The 27,050-nt window shown below is 42.6% G+C and overlaps 1 protein-coding gene across 1 annotated transcript; it reads left to right on the forward strand.

The window, feature by feature from the left end:
- IHO1 (interactor of HORMAD1 1) lies at positions 1–22,011 on the forward strand. The gene is made up of 7 exons (XM_045199940.2): positions 1–5; positions 3,584–3,758; positions 5,191–5,354; positions 15,014–15,062; positions 15,250–15,337; positions 19,756–19,859; positions 20,184–22,011. The coding sequence occupies exons 1-7, from the start codon at positions 1–3 to the stop codon at positions 21,306–21,308; spliced, it is 1,710 nt and encodes a 569-aa protein (XP_045055875.2). The 3' UTR covers positions 21,309–22,011.
- Positions 22,012–27,050: the final 5,039 nt, after the last annotated feature.

The following is a 27,050-nucleotide window of genomic DNA, read 5'->3' on the forward strand; positions in this document are numbered from 1 at the left end:
ATGACGTACTGTGCAGAAAATGCAAGGGAGAGATATAGTAATTTTTGAGGTACGATAATTTTGAATAAATAAATGAAAGAACAGCTAAAGGAGGGAGGGTGGCTTATTATGCTGATACAGTATCTGAGGGGAGAAGAAGGGTTGTCAGATTTTGCAAATAAAAATATAGGACACCCAGTTAGATTTGAATTTCAGGTAAACTTTTTTTTTTTGTACACGTGTGTCCCAAAGAATATGTGGGAAATTCAATTTAATTGGGCATCCTCTATTTTATCTGGCAACCCTGCAGTGGAAGGAATGAGAAGTGGTCAGATTCTGGATAAGTTTTAAAGGAACCACCATAGTATTTACTGGCAGATTGGATATGAGAAAAGGAAGTCAAGGAGGACTCTCAGGTTTTGGCCTTAGCAGCTGGAAAGATGGAGTTGCCATTAACTGGAACAGGAAGGCTACAGGTGGAGAATGTTTGGGGGGAAAGATGATTTTCTTGGTTTCGATCCTGTTAAGTTTGAGGTGTGTGTTAGTCTTCCAAGCAGCAGGGTCAGGGCAGCAATCAACTATAGGAGTGTGAGGTTCAGGAGAGGGGTCCGGGCTGTAGGTAAGAACTTAGGGAGCTGTCAGATAATACAAGGTACTCATCTATTTATTAAATTGTTATCGTGGGAAATTTCAAACATGTAAAAGTAGACATCAAGGATAAATGAATTCCAATGTCCCTGTCACCTAGCTTCAACCTAGGGCCAATCTGTACCCCTGCTCAGCTACCCCAGCTCATCTTGTGTTGTTTTAAAGCGAAGCACAAATTATTTTATCCATTTAAAACTTATGTATGTATAAAAGATAAGACTCTATTTTTATTATAACTACAATATCATTAACACACTTAGCATTTTTAAAAAATACCATTATGTGGTGAGTCAATGTTTAAATTTCCCTGATTGTTTTCTTAAAATTCAGGATCCAGACACATTGTATTTTGTTGATGTGCCTCATAAATCTTTTTTTCCTCTTTATTTTTAATTTATTGGGGTGACCAGGGTTAATAAAATTATATAGGTTTCAGGGGTACAATTCTATAATACATCATCATCCTCACATCTTTTAGTCTATAGCCTCCCACCCCTCTTTTTTTTCTTGCCTTTAAAGCTTTGAAAGAATAGGGTCACTGAAAAATGGGGTTTATTGGTCTTTTCCTAAAAGCAGATTATTACTAGGGTGGCAAGAGAAAAGGACAGGAGAATAGAGGATGGAAGGCAGATTTACCATTTCTCAGGTGACTGGGCTCTCCCTGGTGGTATTAAGGAGGAGAATATTTTTTATGCAATTTAACAACAGAAAATAGCTGTTGCTGGCACACAGGTAATGGGAATTTTCACTAACTGGGTGAAAATATAACTACTAAAATGTCCTCATCTACATATAAAATAGTCACCAGTAAAGCAATCTTGGAGGGAAAATTATATTAACCTTTTAAATTAGTGTTTCTCTTTCTTTAAATAGATATAATCATAAATGAATTTTAATGTCTGGAATATCAAAGATATGCTCAGTATTCCCTCAGGCTCTGGGTAAGTTTTCTAGTTATATACTCTGATACTTAAGAAGATTTATTAGTTATATTGATTTCATAGAAAGAAGCTCCCCTTCCTATTGGTTTATAGTAACAGAGTTACCCCATATGGTTTCTTCCTCTAGCCTGTCACTGCTGCACCCTCCCATACTTGTCTTTTTCAAAAAATCAAAACGATGTTCAGACATGTGTTCATTTGAGTGGTATAATTTGTAGGTACTGTGGAGTTAAGAGCCTCTCTAGCTGTTGGAAAAAGGCTCATTGAGATATTGCCCCCTCTATGACTACTCCACTGAGGTACTTACATTGGTGTCCACCAGCCATGCAGTGGGCCTGCCATTGCTAACTTGGTGGCTGTGTCCCAGAAGGTAGTATATATTTGAGGGATTTCTAATTGCTTTTGGTATGCTTTTATCATTGGATAGTTTATTTTCTTCCTAACACCTTCATAAATACAGTTATTAATTCAGCAAAAATCTACAGCATTGGGTTTTTTTATTCTCAAAAAGAAAAAAATGTGCTTACAGTTGACACAGACTATGGAAAATCTTTGTTTAATCCAGATCATAACTTTAAGATGTAAATCCTACATGATTTCTGTAGGCTCACAGAGCTGTGTTTTTAATGTAATGATTATGCAAACTATTTTATGTTATATGTGTGTAGCTCATCACCTTAGAAAATGGTTCTGCAAGTCAAAATAATTACTCTTTGCTGTGGTGAACTATTAGTGTTTCTTTCTGCCTTGCAATGGTTCCTTTAGCTTAGAATATATATTTATATGCTATTTAATTACTTTAAATTTAACATTTGGAAAAGGAACATTTTGTGTGTATGTGTTTTAACTAAAAGCATGTTTTCTTGGGTTACACAACAGCATTAAATAACACAAATTGAGGTGCCTTTCAAGTAAAAACTTGAAGACTGTTTTACTTGTCCTACTTAATATGTTGTCTCTATAGTAGGCTTAGTACACTGTGTTCAATATGATTGTATTATTATCAGTGTCACTATCTCCTTTATATGTGAGGTTCAAAGACTGGCATAGATATCTATGAAAAGTAAGTTGGAAGTCCACAGCTGCAAGTATTTAAAGCAAGCAAAGACAAGACACTAAAAGTGGGAAAGAGAACAATACCTTGCTTCAAAAACAATTGTTAATAGATTCTCCTGTGCACAAATCTGAGTTGATCATATTCTTCAATCTGGAGGAGGCCTATATTAATTTCTTGAGCTGCCAAAACATCCATAAACTGGATGGCTCAAACAACAGAAATTTATTTTCTTACAGTTCTGGACATTGGAAGTCCTAGACCTTTATGCCAGCATACTTGGTTTCTGGTGAGAGGTCTCTTCCTGGCTTGCAGACAACCACCTTCTTGCTGTGTCCTCACATGTTGGGCGGAGCGGTGGGGAGGCGGTAAACTCTCTGGTGTCTCTTCTTGTAAGGACTCTAATCCCATCGTGAGGGCCCCACCCTCATGGTGTATATGATATGGGTTTAAAAGTTTACATAAATGATATGTATTGCTGTTCATTCAGTTTTTACTTTTTTCTGCACTCAAAATTACACTTTTTAAACTTACTTATGTGGTTATATGTAAATCTAGCTTATTGCTTCTGACTACTGCATCAATTGTGTGCATATACCATATTTAATTTTTTATCTATTCCCTTAGTCATGAAAAGATTCAACTTTTTAAAAGATTTTATGAACTTTGATCTCCAAAATGGTGTTACAGCCTACAGTGCTATTATATATGGAATAGTGGTGTTATTGTTTGAATTCCCATCTGATTGTTCCCAGGTTGTTGTAGTCAAAATGTCTGGCATTCAAAATTTTCTTGTTTCTTTATAAGCAGTACTGGCAGTGTTCAGGGGACTAGGAGGTCAGAACAAGCTAGCACTCTGCCCAGAATATTCTGAAATGAATAGTTGTGAATTATGATTCTATTTGTTCAGGATGTTTTCCACTTGCTGTAATTTTTTTTTTTTTTTTTTGCTTAACTTCAGGACTACTAAATCATCTAACTGGACCAATAATCAGGCTGATTACTCCAGTCTCAGTGATTCTCAGTTCCTCTTTGGGTCCCAGTTCTGTCCAGAAAGTTCAGAGACCCTGTCAGCACCGTTGGACTTTGGTGTCCATTTGAGAGATCCAAAACAGTTACAAAAGAATTCTCTGGACGTGAGTCTGATTGCCAGCATTTTTCTGCATACATTTCACTGTCATGGAGATAAGCTATAAAAAAGACATTCTGTTGAATTATATTTTTTAGAAATGTACATTTCTAAGGATTACTCTCCTAAATGGATCTGTGCTTATTGGTGATTCGTTTGACTTGGTAATTTGAAAATGAAGAAAATATTTATATTTACAGTTTCTTCTATATTACCAAAGCAATGTAGAATAGTTGCGATTTTAGTCTACTCAATGCTACATTATCTCCTTGAAGAAGGAGATGAGGATTCTGAGGCCCAAGTTAATGAATAAGGGCCAGAACGAGGAACCAGGTCTCTTGAGTCCTTCATTTTCTTTGAGACCAGCATGTCTTCTTTTGTGAGTCAGAAATATTTTTATATATTTATTTTGGTCTAGAACTAAATTTGGCTTTATACACAGACTTAACTGCACCAAATAGAAACTTAATTAGATTAGGTCAGCGCTTTAAATTAGGGTATGTTCTGAGATAAGTATTTTAGTACAAAAGTTGGTACCCAGGGATATGAAGGAGTAAATGTACTCCCTGAATATTTCAGAGTAAGTTTTGCACGCAGTTCTTGCAACCACTATCAGCTGCCCTGTCGTATTTTCCTGAATCTCATTGATGGTCTGAAATCTTTCCCTTTCAAACGTGATTTTAGTTTTGGAAAAAGCCAAAAGTCTCAGGACACCAAATCTGCGCTGTAGCAGGGCTGAGTCACCTGGGTGATTTGATGTTTCACCAAAAAAACTCTGCACAAGACATGATGCATAAGCGGGTGCGGTTTTGTGATGAAGCTACCAGTCACCAGTTGCCCATAGCTGTGACCTTCTGAACCATCCAAATAGTTTCTGTGGAGGAATGTTCAATCTTAACGCAAAATTTGATGCAGATTTGTTGCTCTACTAGCTCAATCGTTTTGAATATGATGGCCACACAATATACATGCTCACTCAACAGGTGTCCCCACTGACTAGTAAAGTTGTCCTTGTTCACACATACACATTCCAGTCCACTCTCCTTGGCTGCCAGGCTACATGGATGTCATGCAAACCATTCTCGTTATATTAACAATGGCTGGAATTTTTCCAGACAGACCTCATAAATAAAATAGTTGATGGAAAAAAAAATTCTCTGCTGTTGCCTTTAAACTTATGCAATTGACTTTAGGCCATTTTGGCTGACATTTTATATATCTCTAGGCTGGTAAGGCAGAAATTATATTAATAAAAATAGCTGTTTTATTTTAATATAATTATCTTGCATATATGAAATAAAAAGGAAATACTACATGCTATGCTGTATTTAGTATTATGGTTTGCACTTAAATGTGACACTGCATTGTATAGAAATAGTGAATGTTATAGGCATTTTTATATGTAAAATGCTATAATGATTTGTTTTAAAATTTTACAGAGTGAACCTAGTATTTTCACAAAGTACCAAACAAAACCCCAGCTGTTTGGAGAAGATACAAAAGATGGAGGCTTATTTCCTCTTCCTTTGTCTGTTGGAAAATCAAAAGGCCTCTTGGAACAGTTTGAGGAGAAAAAGAAAAGAGCAAAAGACAAATGTGACAGGTATGCAAATGTTTCAAGTAGACAAGACAGCTCCTCTTTTGTGAAGGAAACATAAAATCGAATGCCAATAGTGAAATAATTCAATTTCAGCATGATAGCACTCTTGCCTTTATAGCTCATCTAGTAATTAAATCTTTATTTGCTTTCTTGTCAATGTAACTTGGGGCAGATTTGAATATGGCTGCCACAGTTTTGGTGCCTCTAAAAAGGGAGCTAAAGGACTTCTTAGAGAAATGCAATATTCAAATAGTATTATGTTTATTCTACCCAAAATTCTGCCCTTTGTTTTCTTTTCAGGTCATCAGAATTAGGAAATTAGATAACATTATTTGTTTCAGGATCAAGAACGTAGAACGTGAACTAAATCAGAGTCCAGACTGATTTCTCACTTTGAAATGCTGCTGTTTTTTTCAGATATTCCTTAAATTTTATACACATTTTGATGTGTTAGTGATATATTGATTTTTAAAACCAATATGTGAGATAAATTAGAGCTGCAATATTTTGTGACAGTGAAGATGTATTGCTTAGCATCACCACTAGTGCTTTGATGTTGAAAGAGCCCAGAATTCCTAGATTAGGTTTCTGCTACTGTATGACTACTCTCCTTTAGTTAGAAAAGCAAAATGCTCTATTTAAAGAATTTGGTCCTGTTGATAAAAAAGCATTTCCCAGTCTTTGACAGACTTCTTTCCCCTGGGAATCCAGGCTTGTTGCACTCCAGAGTTTCTCAGAGGCCCCTCAAGGCTACAGTAGGGTACTGCGGGTAGGCAGGCTGCCCTCAGCCTCTTAGTGCTTCAGATAGATCAGTCTTAATTTTTTTGTCCTCTGGGCCTTTGGATTATATTTTGTTTGATCAATATTTCTCAACTGAAAAAGGTTTTCTTAAAACATTGAGTCCCACTTGATATTTCTTTCCTTCCTACCTTCCTTCCCTTTTCTTCCTTTCTCTGTTTCATTTCCTTCTCTTTCTTGTAGTGAAATGAATGAGTGTTAACAATTATTTTTAAAATGGCAAAAATGTATAGTGTTTATATAGCGAGAACAAATGATGAGAACTGTGAAGAATTTCTCTCCTTTAAAAAGAATTCAAGACAGAGCCCTCGGTAGTCCCCCGGATCTGTCTCTTGGTTCAACAGTGTTGGCATGGAACAGACCCAGGGATGCCCCTTCTTGCAGTCGCCATCCACCCTCCAACCTCTTTTCCACTCACCACCTGTGGAACCACCTCGGCCATCCTCAGCCCCCAAGATCAGCCAACACTGTTTTTTGACCTTACTTCCTTATTCCTGAAAAACCATGATCTCCTAAATTCATCAGAATTATTACACCAAGGTGGAGGCTGCCGTCAACCACCCGGTCGACATGCATCTGAGGGCCTCCTACACCTACCTCTCACTGGACTTCTATTTCCCCTGTGACGATGTGGCTCTGGAGGGCGTGGACCAGTTCCCCGAGTTGGCCGACAAGCACTGGGAAGCCCAGCATCTCTTGAAGATGCAAAACTGGTGCAGTGGCCACGTTCTCTTCCAGGATATGCAGGAACTGTCCCACGATGAGTCGGGTACAACTCAGGATGCCATGGAAGCCTCCATGGCCATGGAGAACCTGAACCAGGCCTTTTTGGATCTGCATGTCCTCAGTTCTGCCCACACAGACCCTCAGCTCTGTGATTTCCTGGAGAACCACTTCCTGGATGAGGAGGTGAAACTCATCAAGAAGATGAGCAAACCATCTGACCTCAGCAGGCTGCCTGGCCCCAGGTTGGGCTGGGCTGGGCGAGTATCTCTTGAAAGGCTCACCCTCAAGCACAACTAGGAGCTTTGGAGGCCAGAGACAGACCTCTGAGGGGCTCCTCTGCATTTCCCTGCTGTTTGGCTTTTGCCTGAAACCACTAGGCATCCTTTTAAACCCTGGAGCCCTCTCCCATGCATTGGACCAAATGGAAACAATGAAGTTTTTTGCAGGAAGGAAAAATAATTCAAGCTTGAGATACCAATTTATATGATAGTCAGAAAAATTATAATTTTAATAAATTCTGGCAAAAATAAAACCCAAGATGTTAGCTTCCTTGCTTTCTGCCAATAAATGCTTTGTCAGAAATATGCTGAGGTCATCTACAGCCAAACCACCCTGAACACAAGCCTGATCTCATCTGATCTTGGAAGCTAAGCAGGGTCGGGCCTGGTTAGTACTTGAAAGGGAGAAATGTGCTGAGGAGTGAGAAATTTTAAAATAAGAGAGAGAAAGCATACCATTGTAAATCTGAAATCGGGAAAGTGATAAACCATGGCAGAGAGTTCAAACATGAGATGTTACAAAGCAATAAGTAATGGATTCACATATTGTGTTTTGAGATTACATTTTATAGAAAGAGGTGAAGAAATCTCAAAAGAAGCCTTAATCATTCAGGTTGTGTTTAACTCTTTTGGTAGCAAATAGAAACCCACCTCAAACTGGCTTCAACAAAAAGGGGGATATACTATCTCTCTTAACTAATTTGGGAAGGACAGAGAATGAAATTGGAATCAGAGTCCGTCTTTTTTCTGTGCTTCTCTCTCCATTTATATGTACTTTACTCTCTTACTAGAGACGGGCTTCCTACTAACACAGAGGAAGAGAGTCTCTTCTCTTAGTTCCAATTTGAAAAATCCCAGTGAGGGCTTCTGATTGGCTTGCTTATTAGGTAATGGGGGTGAGCAAAGGGGCATGATTGAAAGCCCTCACCAGAACCACTTTTTGGATGCAAAAAGAAGCAGTTTCCCATTAGAGGAGTATGCTGGGCACACCAAACAATGGATGGCCATTACCCAGATTATTGGTTTTTATCTATAATATTTGAGAAAACGGATTAGTCTCATAATTAATAAATAAGCTAAGGACCACAAATAGATTAGAAAAATCACCATGTGCTTTCAATGATTGCTGGTCACCATGGTGAAGTTTGATCATTCATTCACTTTATAAGCACTGTGCTAGGCTCAGTACTACAGACTGGGGATCCCAAGGGAAAGAATAATGGTGACTGTTCTTTGAAGTTCTCTGTCTGGTTAGGGGAACACACATATGATGGATAAATTAAACAACTGTGCCAGAGTTATTGTTTGTACACAATAGAAGTAAGATCATTTAAATGGAAAAAGAATTTTTAAATATGATATTGGAAGGCATTCTGGTTTGGGGTAAGATGGAGTAAGTGTACTCTCTGTTTTTCCTACTGAATGTAACAAAAAACCTTGAACGGAGAGCATGGTGGTAGCAGGTGAATTGGGAAGCAAACCCAAATCCAAAGTATGAAAGTTCTAACTTTGACTTTCCTGGGATTTTTGTTTATTTTTAAATAAAATTTAAAATGTTTGCTCTGACAGATATTGAGAATGAAAAGATAAGCTACAGATTGGGGGAAAAAATCTTGTAAACAACATTGTCAAGAAAGGACTTGTATCTAAAATATATAAAGAACTCTTGGGAGAACCAAGATGGCGGCGTAGGTAGACACACTGCACCTCCTCGCACAACCAGAACTGACAGAGAATCGAACGGCAAGGGGGTCCGACACCAAGGAAATAAAAAATAAACATTCATCTAGACCAGTAGGAGGGGCGGAGACGGGCACCAGGGTGGAGAGGACTCTCGTGGCTGTGGCAGGACCGAGACTGGCGGAGTGTGGGACAAACGGGGCAGGCAGTCTGACCACTGGCAGACCCTGCAGCCACACATTCGTGCAGATAAACCGAGAGGGCCGGACTCGGAGTGGCAGAGAGCGGGGCAGGCAGAGTGCGGGTAGCACACCGCAGCCCCACATTCGAACATAGATAAACCGGACGAATGGCGGGGAACAAAGCAGACTGCGCAACCCAGGGCTACAGCTCGGGGAAATAAAGCCTCAAACCTTTGATTGAAAACGCCCATGGGGGTTGGGGCGGCAGCAGGAGAGACTCCCAGCCTCACGGGAGAGGTCGTTGGAGAGACCCACAGGGGCCTAGAGTGTGCACAGGCCCACTTACTCAGGAACCAGCACCAGAGGGGCCCAGTTTGATTGTGGGTATCGGAGTGGAAGATTGAAATCCGGAGGAGAGTGAAGCGGGCGCCATTGCTCCCTCTGGGCCCCTCCCCCACGTACAGTGTCACAGCACAGCAACCAGCGTTACCCCACCCCGGTGAACACCTAAGACTCTGCCCCTTAAAGTAACAGACGCGCCAAGACAAAAAAAGAAAAAAAATGGCCCAAATGACAGAACACTTCAAAGCTCCAGAAAAAATACAACTAAGCGAGGAAGAGATAGCCAACCTATCAGATGCACAGTTCAAAGCACTGGTTATCAATATGCTCACAGAATTGGTTGAATCTGTTCGAAAAGTAGATGAAAAAATGAAGCCTATGCTAAGAGAAACAAAGGAAAATGTACAGGGAACCAATAGTGATGCGAAGGAAACTGGGACTCAAATCAATGGTGTGGAACAGAAGGAAGAAAGGAACATCCAACCAGAAAAGAATGAAGAAACAAGAATTCGGAAAAATGAGGAGAGGCTTAGGAACCTCCAGGACATCTCGAAATGTTCCAACATCCGAATTATAGGGGTGCCAGGAGAAGAGGAAGAACAAAAAATTGAAAACTTATTTGAACAAATAATGAAGGAGAACTTCCCTAATCTGGCAAAGGAAACAGACTTCCAGGAAGTCCAGGAAGCTCAGAGAGTCCCAAAGAAGCTAGACCCAAGGAGGAACACACCAAGGCACATCATAATTACATTACCCAAGATTAAACGCAAGGACCTACATCCAAGATTACTGTATCCAGCAAAGCTATCATTTAGAATGGAAGGGAAGATAAAGTGCTTCTCAGATAAGGTCAAGTTAAAGAAGTTCATCATCACCAAGCCCTTATTATATGAAATGTTAAAGGGAGTTACCTAAGAAAAAGAAGATAAAAAATATGAACAGTAAAAATGACAGCAAACTCACAGTTATTAACGACCACACCTAAAACCAAAACAAAAGAAAACTAGGCAAACAACTAGAACAGAAACAGAACCACAGAAATGGAGATCACATGGAGGGTTGTCAATAGGGGAGTGGGTGGGGGAGAAGGGGGAAAGGTACAGAGAATAAGTAGCATAAATGGTAGGTAGAAAATAGACAGGGGGAGGGTAAGAATAGTGTAGGAAATGTAGAAGCCAAAGAACTTATATACATGACCCATAGACATGAACTATAGGGGGGGGGAATGTGGGAGGGAGGGGGTGGGCAGGATGGAGTGGAGTTGGGGGGGAATGGGACAACTGTAATAGCATAATCAATAAATATATTTAAAAAAAAAAAGAAAAGAAATCCGGGAGAAAAAAAAAAGAACTCTTAAAACTCAACACTAAGAAACAAGCAACTCAATAAAAAAGTGAGAAACAATTTGAACAGATACTTTAAGAAAGCATATTTCTTTAAGTATATGGATTGCAAGTAAGTATATGAAAAGTTGCTTAACATAATTAGCCATTTTGGAACTACAAATTAAAATCACAATGAGATATTGCTGCACATCTATTAGAATGGCTAAAATTAAACAAAACAAACAAAAACTGTAATCTCAAGTGCTGAGTAAGGATATAGAGCAACTAGAACTCTTGCTGATGGAGTGATATAGCCACTCTGGAAAAGTTTGACAGTTTCTTAGAAAATTAAACATAGTTTACTATATGTCTCTGCAATTCTATTCCTAGGCATTTACCTTAGATAAATAAAAATGTGTATTACAGGTTTCAGTTTCTACAAGATGAGTAAGTCCTAAAGATCTACTGCACTACTCCCTGCAAGTAGGAGGAAACGTCTGGAGGTGATGGAGATGCTTATGGCACAGATTGTGGTGATGGTTTCATGGCTGTATACATCTCCAAACCTGTATACATTAAATATGCACAGATTTCATGTGTCAATCATACCTCAATAAAGTGAGTTTTTAAAAACATCTTGACTACTGATCATTCAAACAGAACAGAAGCTGACTACAAGCAATTGGCAGAGCTGTGTCCCTGTGCAGTGTTGCTGTCAGCTCTGCATGCACTGTAATTTACACAAATACGTTGTTATTACTGGCATGTCAATAAGCAGAAGATCAGATTCAATAAGCTTTGATTTTGATACAAATTTTAAATAAAGAGAATAACTTAATTTGAGTAGATTAATTTGAGTAGATTTTGAAACAGCATTCAAAAATACCAACAAGAATATACTCGCAAGCTCCCTGAGGGTAAGAACTTGAATTTTTTCCCCTCCATATCACCAAAGGTTATAATTAAGGACCTGTCACAAAAGAGAGATCAATAAATAGTTGTTGAATGAATGAATGGACTTCTGAAGTAGAATAATTCACCAGTACAGGGTAGTACAGAATTTTCTTCTATTCTTAAAAATAGTGTGTGTGTTTTTCTTTTAATACCGATGAACAGAATTTCCTAGTTGACTTTTTCTAGAGCAGAGATTAGGTCATAGTTACCTTTCTGTGATCTCGTACATAATATCTGGGTGGATGAAAAATCCCTGTTTTTTTAAGCATCTTATTTTGATAAAGAGTAATAAAAATGGCTTCCAAATTAATGGTAGCTTTTTATGAAATGTTTATTTATCAAGCTTTTAATGTTTTTACTCTGTCTATTAAGCATCTTTTAAGGGTTTTGGGTAAATCAGAATTTGACATTTCAATTCAGACAAGATGAAACTGAATAATAAACAGTTAAGAGGGGAGCTATCAGATATATATAAAACATTTTAATATAAAATAATATGCTAAGGGTATTTATTTTGTATAATATAGTTTAAGTTGGGAATATTGTTCCTAAATATGCTAATAAGGGAATGAGTTTATGAGAATAAAGAATCACTCCTAACTGGTGGTGTGATATAGTAGAGGCTTTCCTGGGTGGTAATATGTAGCATTGTTAGACATCTTTGAGATCGTCTTTTTTAGTCTTATGTATTTTTTAATCAAGTTATTACATGTACGTAATTTTTAGAAAATACCATTAGGATTATAGTGCATAACAGCAGGTCTGTCCTTCCTCACTTCTGGTTCCCTTTTTCTCTTTGCAACCAACTTGCAACCCATTTAGCTATGTTAGCACTTACTTCCATGTATCTCATGGCATGTTAGATGGCTTATATTGCCATTTCCTGATTGTTTTTTCAGCTTAAAAGAATGACTTTCTACCCTAGAATAAGAATTTATTTCTTTGCCTCCTCCCTACCCCAAACACCATAAACTCTCATTGTCCACCTTTCCAATATAGTTAGTTATATGAACATTTTTAGTTAAATCAGTTTTCAATCTTTATATCCTTATCACTGTGTAACCACTATAGATAGCCCAGAAACATTATATATACTGTGATTACATTTTCCTAATGTTTAAAATTGCCTTGTTTTCTATTTTGCTTAGTTTTCTATGTAGGAATCATAAGTCTATTCCTGAATTCTGCAGCCAAACTGGAAAAGCTTCTTGTTATATATTTAAGCATATCAGAAATTCTTTCAGCGTCATTCTTTTCTTCTCAGAAGCACCCTTCCAAATTCCAGTCCGAACTCGGACTTTCTTAGTTCGTGGTGCAGCTGTCCCCCTGAGCTGGATCCTCTGTTACTTGGATACTATGTCCTCTTCTTTCTTGGTTTACTCCTTGGATTTGGTGAAGCATATATTCCTGAAACTTCCTGACAACAGGAACATGGCACCTAACAATTTTTTGAGAACTCATGTATCTGAAATTCCTTATTTTTCTCTCACACTTGATGGCAAATTAGACAGGATCTAGAAATCTAGATTGGAAATCATTTTCCCTCAACATTTCTAAAGCACCTCTCCATTGCCTTACTGCTTTATATGTTGCTTTTAAAAAGCCTGATGCCACCCAGACTGGTGTGGGTCAGTGCGTTGGGCAACATCCCCTGGACCAAAAAGTCGCTGGTTTGATTCCCTGTCTGCACACATGCCTGGGTTGTGGACTAGGTTCCTGGTAGAGGCAACCGATCAATGTTTCTCTCACACATAGATGTTTTTCTTTTCTCCTTCCCTTCCCCTCTCTTTAAAAATAAATAAATTGAAATCTTAAAAAAAAAGTCTGAGGCCTTTCTAATCCTTGATTCTTCTCATTATCCAGAGTTTTGAAATTTGACAGGACTGCGCTTTGATGTGGCATGTCGTAATCCCTGGGCATTGGGTAGTTCCTTCTGACCTATAAACTTCTGTCTCTCAGTTCTGGGGATTTTTATTATATCTCTGAAACCTCCTCTTTATTTTCACTCTTTTTCTTTCTGTATCTTCAATTTTGTGTATGTGCATTGATCTTCTAATTTTTAGAAACTATTTTCCATCTCTTTGTCCTTTGTTCTATTTTCTATCATATTTCCTTAGCTATTTCTACCATATTTCTATCTCTAGTTGTATTTCTATCATATTTCTAACTATTCTACATGTTTAATTTCTGCTATTTTAGATTTCTAGGTACCCTTATTCTCTGCTTTTCTATTTTAATAACACTCTGTTCCTAACATCCTTAATTAATTAACTTTTTAATACTTGTATTGTTTTCAGGTAATGTCCCAATCTCTTTCATTTAAAAACCATACAGTTTGTCAATTTCCAAATGGTTCTATTAAGTTCTCCTTTCAAAGTCAGTCTGGTGGAGCACGCAAAAGATTTCATGTAAAGAATTGTCCTCTTGGGGTCTAAAAATTAATATTTGCACCTGTATTATGTAGATTGAAGAAACAAAACCTATAAAATATTTAAATGACAATCCATATCTGAATCTTTTCAAAAGTGGGATATTTATTTGAGGGATATAACTGTGATAGTTTCTTTTTCATTAGAAATTAATATTGTTCCCAGAATTGTCCCTCTACTGCCTCATTCTTACAGTCAAAATAATAGCCAATTAGATTAATATGTGTCCCAGCATTAGGAGTCACTAGGTGATAGGAATTGTTCAGCTCCATCAGAACTTATGGGACCAAAGTTGTATTTGTTGTCCATCATTGACTAAAATGTGGTTATGTGGCACATAACTGTAAAAGCCTATGTGTTCTACTATAGTAACCACTTACATTGCTAAAATTTTACCTCATTTAAGATACATATAGAGTGAATTTTTAAAAAGATTTTATTTATTGCCCTGGTTGGTGTGGCTTAGTGGATTCAGCACTGGCCTGTGAGCCAAAGGGTCGCTGGTACGATCCCCAGTCAGGGCACATGCCTGGGTTGCGGACCAAGTCCCTGGTGGGGGCCACACGAGAGGTAACCACACATTGATGTTTCTCTCCCTCTCTTTCTGTCTCTCTTCCCCTCACTCTAAACAAAAATAAATAAAATCTTAAAAAATATATATTAAAAAAAGATTTTATTTATTTATCTTTAGAGAGAGGGGAAAGGAGGACCCTTTGGCTCATAGGCTGGCACTCAATCCACTGAGCCACACCAGCCAGGGCCTTATAGAGTGAATTTAAAAAAGAAGCAGTTTGCCTTGGAAATGGTCATGAAAAGTCTATGTTCCCTTTTTCCAGCTACTTTGATGCTACACAAAGTGGATGCCCGCCATGTGCATGGAATCAATTCTGTTACATATTGATTCAATATTTCATAAGGATTTCTTTTCTTTTTTCTTTCCTACTTTAGTGAGAATCTCTACAACTTCATTTCCCATGTCCGAGAAAGCATTCACAAGGTAAATATAGCTGCATTTCAAAGACGTAGAACAATTTACAAGGAGTTTAATAATGATATTGTATTGACTTTCGTTCATGTAGAACAGCAATATATTAACAACTTTTTAAAAATCATTAAATGACAATGCTCCAAGTTAGGAAAATAAGGCAACAGTCTGTGAATTTTTTTAATTTTGGGTTTCTCAGTTGCAGACATCTGTGGAAAAGTCTGAGGAACATCTCAGTTCAAGAAGCCAATCTATTTTGGATTCTTTGGAGACTGTGGCCAGGACATGTGAGTGTCTCCATTTGAGGTCATCAGCAGAGGGCATTGGTGAGCAGTAGATGTGAACTTCCTGACTCCAGCCAAGTTTCTGCCAGTAGAGAGGTTACACACTGCATTTCAGATGCGGGGCTGGGCCAGAAGGTTAGTCCTGAAGAGAGGTGATGCACACTAAACTGGGCAGTGAGACCCCCTGTGTGGGAGTGCCCTGTCCCTACATGCGTTTTGTGAAGCACTAACCCTCCACTCAGGGATGCCAGTGGCAGCTCTGCCAGGTTCCTCATCTCAGCGCCTGCAGTAAATCAGCATCCTTGTGTTCCCAATGTATTGCTGGCTGTGCTCTATAAAGACATTGCTCCCTTAGGACTTAGCAATAAAGAAATTGCTCCCTTGGGAATTAGAAGTACTCCAGTCACCTACTATTCTACTTGCTGCTTTGGTTTCAATGAGAGCTTTTTATAGTGAATCACAGCATCTTTCTCAGCTTCAGTTAGTTTGTGGCTTGTACAGTCCTCTGCTCTGCCAATTAGTGATCTACGTTTAGCTGAAACTATGGTCCTGGCCCTTAACAAATACAAGATGGCTGTTACACAGCTCTCCTTAGGGAGACACCTCTCTGGAATGAACAGCTAATCAGCAAGATGGTAGCTGCATCTGCACTTATTTGCATTTGTCTGCATGTTTATTTTCTATTTTAAACCAATTGAAGCCAACTTATTCAAATGCCATGGGATGGATTGCTCATGATTTACAAAACTTAATGCCTTTGTGTGGCTTAGAAATTAATCCCCATATGTCTGCAAAGAAGCACTGTACTGTCTGCTGGCTTCCAACCTGGGTATCCCACACACAGGGCAACTGTGCGTCTGTTTGGAAACCGGTTCTGGAAGCCTAGAATTGTTATCCTCACAAGAAGAAGTGAGATAGGGAGCAGAAGCAAATCAGGAAGGCTTCCATTATATAACATGATAGCAAAACTCATTTGGAAGTGCCCAAGACCAGCACCCCTTTTGCTTTTACATTTAAAAGCGCGGGAAGTACAAAAAGGAGGAGTGCAGCAAAGCTGTGATATTTAAGGTCCAGAAAAGCAAATGGAAGTGCCCAAGGCCCCAAAGCCAGATCAAGGCAGAGAGAGGACTGGGACTGAGTCTGGCTTATAGTAGGAATTAGGGCCTGCTCCTTCACCCCTGATGGCTCCTTAATTGCCGGAGGGTAGGATTCAGGAGAGGCAGCCACATGATGGGACAAGCAGTAACAAACACGGTGGCATCACACTAATTAGAAAGCCAGATCATTCTTGAAAATAGGCACAAGTAGCCTGTCCTCAGTCATTCCCTTTCTTGGTGTAGGTAGTGATCTGGAGCAGGAAGTTAGTCACTGAGAGAGGCAGATCCTCGGTCCTAAAGCCAGGCCTAGTCCAGCTAGCCTAAGGCTCCGAACTTCCCAGTTGGTGCATTCCGCCAGCTTTCAGGATGCACTCACTGTGCTGATAGGAAGAGGGGAGTGTACCGTGTGAAAATGCTGTCTCTGTTATTACGTGATTGGGGCTGTCCAAGCACAAGGTCATGAGAGCTTCCCCCAGTCATCACCTGCCTGTTCAACCAGAAGGATCACTCAAAGCCATTCAGTCTAAGTCCTCCTGTTCTTTCACTAAAGGCACCATGGACCAGGGTCATGAAATGAATTCCCAAGGCCATCCACAGCCTATTTTATCTTGGGTTTCAGTGAGATAATTAGTAGAGAGCAGTACTTTCACCTAGTAGATATCAGTTCTGTTGAAAAAATATGATTAGGAAATTGAAAAGGAGGGGCGCTATCAAAAATTAGAAAATACCTTTTTTGGAAAATAGATAACTATTACATCAAAACTAATTCCATATGAATTGATATATTAATATAATCATAAAAAGAACCATAAAAAAACATAGGCAACAGTTTTATAATTTTAGAATGAGAACAGCTGTTCTAAGCAAGGCACATAGAATTCTTAAGAAGCTTGAGGCCCATCTATATAAACCATGTTGGAGACGAAATATCTGTTCATTGTTAAATGAAACAGCTCGTGTGCACACAATTTGCTCCAGGACACATCTTGAGGAGGAGGGTGACTAGTCACTGAAGATTGGGAAGGGTATCCCGAGAAAAAGGAGGGGACCGAGGAATATCCTTCTATGCACGGGGTTCCCAGGCCTTTGCTCAGGCCCTCAGCACAGCAGGGTGACAAAACCACACAGTCAGAGGAAAGTCCCTGGCTGTCCGTGGAAGAACATCAGAATCAAGCTCATCTCAATGGAGCCTTTATCAACTCACTACAACAGAAACAAATTTTTACAAATCATCTTCACAAGGAGGCATAGACATTGTCCAGAATATGGAAATGGATTTAAAATGACATTTTTACCAAAAAAAAAAGCTAAAAATATCTGATGTTTATAGCCAAAGCAGAAATGAAATGAGTCCCCTCCTAGAGAACACACACACACACACACACACACAAAGGATATGTGGATATACACGCGTATTAATGCAAAATCCTGGAAACTGCTCATAATGTTCAATCCAGGAAGTAGAACCAAGGTCTGCATGGGAGAGAGTTGATCCTTTTTCATTATATTATTCTGTTATGGTTTTGAGTTATTTTCAGAAATAAACGTTTTAAAAGAAATAAAAAAGGATAGACGTTGGAAGTAATGAGCTTAATATGAAGACTCCTGTAAAGAAAGTGTGTTTCCCAGGGAACAAGGAAAGACTATGTGGGGCCACAGACAGATGTTTTCTGGCACTGGATCTAGGATTGAACACTTGCTTGCTTTCCTCATTCTCTGCTTTTGTGGTTAGTAATGTTCACGGTTGCTAAGAAACACTGCTATTTAGGAACTTGTCTAGGATAGGATAATTATATTTGCTTTTTACTACAAATATCTACATGGATGTCTGGAAAAATATTTGATTAATTGAGTTTAGGGACAGGAATCCAGTACTTGAGATATAAGTAAACATCCTTTTTTCTAACTGATTGACCCATGGAATTTAACTTGTATTGAGCAACAGGAGAAAATTTGCTCTAAAATCGTCTTGTTTTTACTGTGGAAAAGTACACAAAACATGACTTTGTGCAGGACCACGCTGGCGTGTCTGCTCCCACACAGCAGGCCCTTCCTTCTGCCTCAGAGCTTTGGCACTTGCTGTTCCCTCTACTTGACTAACCTTCCCTAATCTTTGCAGGGCCAGCTCCTTTTTACCCCTCTGGTTTCATCTAAATGTCTTCATCTCTGATAACCTTACTTATCTCACCTAGGTGCCCCCCACATCTTCCTGTTATTGTAATCCCTGTCAAAGCCTTTAATGTGTATTTGTTCGTGTGCATGTTGTTTACTTGTTTATTGTCATTTGGAGCTCAGTCTTGTGGTTCCAGATTGGGCTGATCATTCCTTAGATTCTGGTTTTAGGGCTTCTTTTCATCATCATTCTGAGAATCTGTTTTTAAAATTTTTTCTGAATAAATGTAAGAGCATCTTCACATGACTGGCAGTTTATGAAGAAAATGGCAATAAGTTAATTGCAACAATGTGTTATTAAATAAATGCATGTGTAAAATTTCCATATGCAAAACAGGGGACCCAGTGTCAGTCCTGAGTGGCAAGCGCTCAGTTCCCCAAGCCTATCAGAGCCCACGTGTAAGTGGGGGATAGACAAGCAGAGGGGAAGTGGCAGTAGAGCGCACACTCAGTTCCACCAGCAGAGAGAAGGAGCAGCCAAGCCAGACAGGAAACAATATTTTCCAAGCAGGTGAGAGCAGAAGGAAGAACAGGAATTGGAAGACAGAACAGTTGAACTGGGGTGGTGGTTGAAGGGAGGGGTAGAGCGACAGGGATAGAAGCAGAAGTGTTCCAGGCTGAGGGAAGAGCAGGTACAAGGCCAGTGGGGAGAGAGATTGCTTAGGAAGCATAGGTCAGAGATGCAGGGAGGCTGGGGGTGGGGTTGGCGGGGCTGAGGGGAGAAATGAGCCAATTTAAAGATTGGGACTTCATCCCACGGCCAGTGGGGTGCCAATGAAAGTGTCAGTGAAGATTTCAGAGGGACAGGATCACATATCTGCTTTCTAAGAAAATCACTCTAATGACAGGGCCGAGAAGGTAGGCCAAGAAGGAGGTGGGTACTGACATCGGGGCACAGGTTTCAGGGTCCCCAGCAGGTGCTGAGACTGAGTTTGCCCTGGCTAGGATGCCCTCAGGGAGGGAGGGAGGGGGGATGATGCAGGAAGCCTCCTGCTCTGGCTTCCTCTTCTCACCAGGGCCCATCTGGGTAGATAGAGTCCTGGGTGTTAGCTGGGCAGGCTCAGGTGGCCATGCCAGGTTCACGGCTCCCTCTCTGCCGCTGTGGCCTGGACATAGTCTTCATGAAGTGAATTGTCATTGTTCTGTATTTAGTGCAAGAGACTGCGCAGGCCCAGAGTGATCTGGTGTTGGAAACAGTGCAGGACAAAGGCAGCGTGGAGCAGGGTATCCTTGAAATGCAGAAGAGATTTGACGCTGTAAGTGTAGACCGCAACCCCTTTCCTCAAGTGTGTTTTTGGCTTTTTGTCACTAAGGCCCAGAAAGACACCTTTGATGTTGCAAATTTTCAGCCAAGATCAGAGGCCATTGCAACACAGGCCCCTTGGTTACTAGCCAGAGTAGAGTACAGCTTCAGCCAAGGTTCTCCAGCACCACGCGGGCCCTCAGGGCTGTGCTCCAGAGGCAGCCATCCTTGTGCCCTGGGACACAAGGGACAAATCCTTTGGTTGGTTTGCACATTTTATTGTGAATTCTGCATTGACCTGTTTGTAACTCTCTTCTTTCTCACTGCCTTTCCCTAGAGACAAGCAGAGTTTCTAGAAATGAAGTCCAACCTGAAGCACCTTGAAGTTGTAGTTGCCCAGCAGAGTAAGGACTTCCAGCAGCTATGTGAGCAGCTAGGCCAGCTGAATGTGCCCAGTGTCCTAGCAGAGCTGAAGAGTTTGATCTTGGTGCCTCGGGGACCCACGCATATAACAGACAGCACTTCCCAGACCTCACCACTGGCCCAGAGCCTCAATTTCACCAGGCAGGACAAATACGCCTCTGAGGAAGCAGCTGTGGGGCAGGCCCAGACACTCCCTGCTGTGAGGAGTCTTAGGGTGGGCTCCCTGCAGCCTCGAGGGGAGTTTGGTGCCTGGAGTGAGGGAGCAAAGAGGGCTGCTCTCCAAGAAGAAGCTGTGCTGCTGGCTGCTGGAGGCGGCAAGAGAAACAGGGGAGTCAGGGACAAGGCTGTGCAGACTAACTGCAAGAATCAGCTTACTACTAAAAGAAGCTTGGAGAACCGAGATCCTGCTGTCAGGAACCTGGTTTCCCTAGGAGCCTCCAAGCTGATCTCCCTGGATTTAAACAAGTTTGTAACCAGCATTGAGAACGCCCGCCAAAAACGTCAAACCAAAGACATGTTTTCACATGACCCCTGTGAGCAAATGTTGGTGACAGAACAGAAAGGCAGAATGGTAGAACACGGGAGGAAAGGCCAGCAGGAGCAGCAGCTCAGGAAAGCCTGCAGAGGCAGGCCCCTAGCCAGGAAACAAGAGCATACCCGAGGCAAAACCTGTGCTTTCAATTCCAAAGGTCCCCAGTCTCCACTTTCTGGCTCACAAAGTTCTGCCCCAGAGCAGCCGGAACCCCTTGCTCAGCCCCTGAATCTGTGTGACCCCAGGAACCCCACAAAGACAGTCTACCCTGTTCTGGAAGGAGCACTCACGCCCAGGACAGCTGGGCCAGCCCAAGAGGCGCCCCTGCAGCTCAGTGGGCACTCTTCCCAAGACAACAGCCAGCTTTCTAACAGCTCCAAGGGGGACCACCAAATAAGCTGGTTCAGCGACCTCAACCTCGAAAGTTCCACAACCCCTCCATGCAAGGAGCCAGGGAAGAGTGTGCTCTATGACCTGGGTTTTGATAGTAGTGATGATGGCTTCTGACCAGCTTGCAGTGACTTCAGCCAGTTTGTTGTTCTCAGATGGAGAAACAAGTCACAGAACACCTGGGCTGCTGATGGCAGAAAGCCCCCAAGCCTGTATGGGACCCTCAGGGTAGGAAGTCCTGCTAGGGAGCAGGGCAGTCTGGCATTCTGGGTATCAGGTGCTGCCCACGACAGGGCACAAGGGACAAGTGCATCCTTATTTACTGAAGTGAGGATGGTGGAGGTGAGAGCTGGGCGGTGGCCTGGGCCTGGGGCGTTGCGCTGGTGAAGGGCAGGCTGGCCTCCACAGGGAGCACTGAGTTGTTCCCTCGGAACTGGCACCGCAGGAGCTGGGCTCTCGAACACAACGTTTTTGTCTTCAAAATATTCCCTACATGTGACCAATACCCTTCTGGGCCTCAGGACTTTTTTTTTCTTATTTTTGTCTAGTTTTGCTGCCAGACATATGCAATTTTGGTCAGTGGGCATATTACAGGATGTGCTAAGCCAGTCGTCTTGTGAACAGATAGAGTGTTAAAGCTGCCAGCTACAGGGAGGTAACAGGCACCGAACAAATGCCCAGAGCATCGCTGTTCACATGCCACAAGATTCCATTTTCCTTCCACACTGTTCCCAACCCTCCTCCTGTTTTCCACCGTCAGTTAATGTGAATGAGGGCAGCTGCGTGCCCTGCTGTAGTTCAGGAGAGCAGTGGGCTTGGATGAGACTCCCGCTTTCCCTTTATATCTTGCTGAAGTTTTTGATTTCTTTTTTTGCAATACATATGTATTTCTTTTGTAGTAAAAAAAATCAAAAAATAAAGATAAAACTATTAAAAGCATACATTTTTCTTTCATTAAGTTATTGAACTGATCTCCCATCAGGAAATCAAGCAGGTAGTAGGATGTATTCCAGCTTTTGATTCCCCACGCTTCTCTCAAGATGATTTTGAATAACACCCTTCTCAAACTGGTTTTTGTTTTTCTTTTGCTTTATTGTATGAAAGTAAAAATTCTCATGGGTGGATGGCTTCCAGATATTGCCCATTTTCAAGCCAATACAGTGAGTGACATTGGAACCTCTGAGCAGACCATTATTTATATTTTTTTGTTTTCAGGGGTGTGTGTCCCACAAAGGCCAGAGAGTTTGATTTGTCTACTTCGCCTCTGGCAGGGGTACAAGGCACCAGCCTAAGCTGCTCGTGCTCTCATTTCCAGTCCAAGGGCCCCCTGTGGCCTGTCGCTGGGAGCCCAGGGCAATGGCAGCAGCCCTCTCAGAGGCCAAGAAGTGCAGACAGGGGCTCTGCCCCAGGCTGCCCTGGCCTCCTCTCTCCCTCTGGGCCTCATTGGATGTCTGTTCACCCGGCCCTCTGCCAGCCATCTCTGCCTTCCCTGCTGGTTTTCTCTGCTTGCGCTACGAAGGCCTGGGAGGAAGGGGCCCAGTCACACAGTCGGTTCTATCTCTTCCCTGACTCCAGGTGGCTATTAAGTGGTTAGCATGAGGCTTGCAGACCAGTGGGGTCTGTATCCAGAAATCTTTTATTACTCTCGTTGAAAATTTAATTATTTTAATTCAAAAGTCAAGGCGCTGTTGAGAGAACTCCGTCAGTGTTTGTGACTGTGGCCTTCTCATTGAAGGGTCTGTCCAACTTTCAATGCCAAGGCAGGACCTTCTGCCCTTTGATTCTGCAGTGAGTTATGAAATCCTGTATTCCTCCAGATGGGCTTCCTTTTGGGCCATGTAATCAGAGATCAGAGTGACTCTGTGTTCCACGAGCTGGGTATCTTTGTAGACTGAGCAGTAAATTATCGTTTAACAAGTTTGGGTTAATTAAAATTATACTGCCTGGCAATCATCAGGAAAGGATAGTCTGTTTCTTGTTTTATTCCTAAAGCCCTTTTTTCCCTCTTTACTTCTGTGCTTCTGCCAGATCCAGTGGACCTGACACAGCCCAGGCACGCCCCTGGAGCATTCGAAGCTTTTGGCTCTTTGGACGTTGAGAGAGATTTGGCTACACAGGCAGATGTGGTGAGAGGTCCAGGGCCTGAGCCCAGAGCCACTCCAGGTACAGTCTGAGGATGAGAATTGAAGCCAGTGACAGTACCTAATTGTCTTAACGCTCGAGTATCAAAGGTCACCTACAGGGAGGCTTTTTCCTGACCTTGCCTCGCCTGAAGCTCACCCTGCTCACTGCCCATTCATTCCCTTTCCCTGTTTTGTTCGTACAGCTCCACCCAAAAGAAGTGGGGAGTGGACTGCAAACCCCAGATCAGTGGCTGCCCCCACACCCTCCGTATCCAGTGCACTGTCTGACACTCGTGGACACTTGATAGTGAGGGCTGGGATCACTTGCTCACCACCCAAACAGCTCCTTGCAGCCCCGGCCTGAAAGTCGGTCTGCCTAGCAGCCCTGGCAACTTCTCTTTTTTTGTGTCTTGAATCCAAAGCTCCAAAGGGCTCCCAATCAGGGGCCTCCTGCAAGATGTCCAAGCTAGCTCCCCAGCAGGCCCTCTCTCCCCAAAGTGCCCAGAAAACAACAGACTTTCCACCCTTAAAAAAGATAGTTCCTTCCTACAAGGTTGAGCAGTTTTGACAATTTTTCCATGCCAGGCCTTTAACCAAAACTCCGCATCAAATCAGGCATTTTCCAGCTGGCCTACCGCAGAGGTCCTTCCCCACCAGGGCTGGGCCCCATTGTTGCCAAGCAGACTTCCTGAGGAAAACACAGTGCACTCTATATTCAGCCGGCACCTAAGATATGAATGTTCTCCACATAGCCCAGGCAGAAAGCAAACTGCCAGAGCAGTGCCTTGGGTTGTGTACAGACAACAGCCTTGATCTATGGTCAGGTGCGGAGGCCTCCCTTGTCTGCCCGCCTCCTCTGCTGGCCTGCACCACCACAGTAAACGCCTTGTGCTTCAGTTACAGGACGTTCCACTCCGGAGCCAGGTGAGCCCCTGGCCTGGCCATTCAGGAGCGGGGAGACTGGCTTGAATTAGGCCCCTTTTGCCAAGCGTTTTTCCATCAGCTTCTCTGATCATCGACAACTCACCAATCCTCCAGGGGCGGGATGGGGTTGCTGCCCAGTTGGCACATTTCTGGGTGCAAAGGTGAGGGGCACAGGCCCCCAGGTTGTGTCTGTCACCTTTCTCCTGGTCTCCTGAGCCCCTTGGATATGTCTCTGAGATTGGAAGTGGAGGGTCCAGAAGTGTGCCAAGGTGGGCAGGTGGGTCAGGCAGTGGCTCCCCCATTCCCCAGTGAGGGAGCAGGAGACGGAAGGAGGGGAACCCTGAGGCTTCTGAGCCCGACTTGTCACACAGAGCCACACAGAAGTGCCCCTAGAGCTCACCTGGCAAGAATTCAGACTCTGGTCTAGACCCACGTGGAAAACGCAATCGGGACTGCACTGAGTGCGGGGTCTCCTGTTTCCAGCCCACAGCCATTGTTGAATTGTCCTTTCAAAGAATCCTCGCTCTGCTCTCAGGCCTCAACTGTGGCTCTCTGCTCCTTGTTGGACCTTCACTTGGCCATTCACTCATCTCTCTCCTTTTTCCTGTCCCTTCTTCCTCAGCTCTCCCCTCAGCCACCCACTCTGGCCCCCAGACCCTCCTACAAGCTTCTACAGAGCAGCTCCTGCTTTAAGTTGTTACAAAGTCTACCAGTCTGCACATCCAGCTGGTTTCTAGTGGCTTTGGCATTGACAGGGTAGGAGGCACCCGGGCACTGGAACCCTCTCCTTATTGGGCTGGTCGGGCCCAGCTTCTCACATGCCTTGTGCTGTGGCTTGAATCTGCAATTTGTGACTAGCAGGTTCCAAAGCTCTTATTTATTCTTGAAGCTGCCGTGTTTCTATTTTGATTCTGCTAATCCACATCACAGTTTGGTGCTTTCACAGAAACAATTCAGTGATTGTTTGGCTTGCCAAGATGAATTGCGGGGGAGAGAACCGAGTGATGTGAGACCCCTTTAGCTCCTCAGTTATGACTATTAATGTCTTCCCAAGAAGTCTTCGGTCCCAGCTACCTGCACACCTGAGGAGGTTTTAAGAAAATAAATGTTCCAGCCCTGGTCAGTGTGATTCAGTTGGTTGAGCGATGTCCCGCGAACAGAAAGGTCATGGATTCGATTCCCAGTCAGGGCACTTGCTTGGGTTGTGGGTTTGATCCCCGACTGGGGCACATGCAAGGGGCAACCGATTGATGTTCCTCTCTCACATCAATGTTTCTCTCCCTCTCTTTCTCTCTCCTTTCCCCTACCTCTAAAATCAAGAAGCATGTCCTCGGGCGAGGATTAAAAAATAAATAAATAAATAAATGAATAATGTTCTAGTCTCCTGTCCCCCCTCCAGCTGAGTCCCTGGAGACCCACCCCACTCTGCGCAGGTGAGCACACATCTGCCCACTGCACCTGTGCAAGTGACCAAGGCAGAAAGTTCTGCTTGGGGCATGCCAGGGAGCTCAGGATGCAGAGTGGGGAGTTGATGTCACCAGGGAAATGACCACCCTTACCTACCTGGGACTGGCGTGCTAGTGGCATAGGGCTCACCTGCTTTCTGCAACAGCCGTGTTTCTGCAGAGAGGAAAAGCTCCTTGTACAAGGATTCCAGAATGAATTGCTCCTGTGCTAAACCCAAATTTTCACATAAACAGAGGTATACCTGTCTGCCCTACCAGGGACCCGTACACCCCGACCCTGGACTCCGCCCTTGTTCCCAAGGGCAAGCATCTCCACCCAGGGAAAAAAAACAACAACCCTCTTTCCAGTCTCCTGGGGTTAGAACTAGATGCCATTCCCAGCAGCCACCCCCTCTGCCAAGCTCTTCAGGGGATGTGAACAGAGTTGTGCGGCACAGCTCAGTGAGACCTAGAGCTTGATCCGGCACACCCTCCGGGAAGGCGGCTCCCTAGCCAGGTCCTGCTGAGCCTCCATGGCAGGCCCCGGCCTGTGCCCCGGTCACTGGACACTGCAAAGGTCAGCTCTGGGCAGGTGCTAGTGAGGGAGGTCCATGGCTGCTGGGCAGAGAGGAGGGTTTAAAAAGACAACTGTAGCCCTGGCTGGTGTGGCTCAGTGGCTTGAGTGCCAGACTGTGAAGCAAAGGTCGTCAGTTCAATTCCCAGTCAGGGCACATGGGGGGGAGTGCTAGCGGCAACCACACATTGATGTTTCTCTCTCTCTCTTTCTCCCTCTCTTCCCCTCTAAAAATAAATAAAATCTTTGAGAAAATAAATTAAAAACAAAACTTTATAATTTCTTCTTTCTACAAAAGTGATATATATCCATTGTAGATAAATTAGAAAATACAGAAAAAAAGAGGAAACTAAACCTGCCTTGTCTCCTCCACGACAAATTTTCTGCATGTGCACTCATCACATTTTCACAAACTTAGGATCAACTGCATTAAAAAAAAATACATTTTCCATTTTGGGGTGACTTTAGATTTGCAGGGAAGTTGCATCGATAGTGAGTTTGTGCATACCCTTCCCCCAGATTCCCTAATGTTAACACTTTACACAACCATGGCAGGTCTGTCAAAACTGAGAAACGAACATACATTCGCAGTAATTAAACTCCAACCTTTCATCAAAACCGATTGCATCGGTTTTTCCATGCATGTCCACTTTCTGCGTCAGGAGGCAATCCATTGCTTTTAGTCACTGTGTCTCCTCAGGCCCCCCCCCCCGCCCCCCCCCGCCCCCCCCGCCCCCCCCGCCCCCCCCCCGCCCCCCCCCCCCCCCCCCCCCCCCGGTCTATGACAGTTTGA

Source organism: Desmodus rotundus, chromosome 8, assembly GCF_022682495.2.
Source record: "Desmodus rotundus isolate HL8 chromosome 8, HLdesRot8A.1, whole genome shotgun sequence".
NCBI lineage: Eukaryota > Metazoa > Chordata > Mammalia > Chiroptera > Phyllostomidae > Desmodus > Desmodus rotundus.

Coding starts and splice junctions, on each gene's coding strand:
- IHO1 (XM_045199940.2), top strand. Junction 3,759..5,190: donor TACAAAAGAATTCTCTGGAC/GTGAGTCTGATT, acceptor AAAATTTTACAG/AGTGAACCTAGTATTTTCAC. Junction 19,860..20,183: donor TGCAGAAGAGATTTGACGCT/GTAAGTGTAGAC, acceptor GCCTTTCCCTAG/AGACAAGCAGAGTTTCTAGA.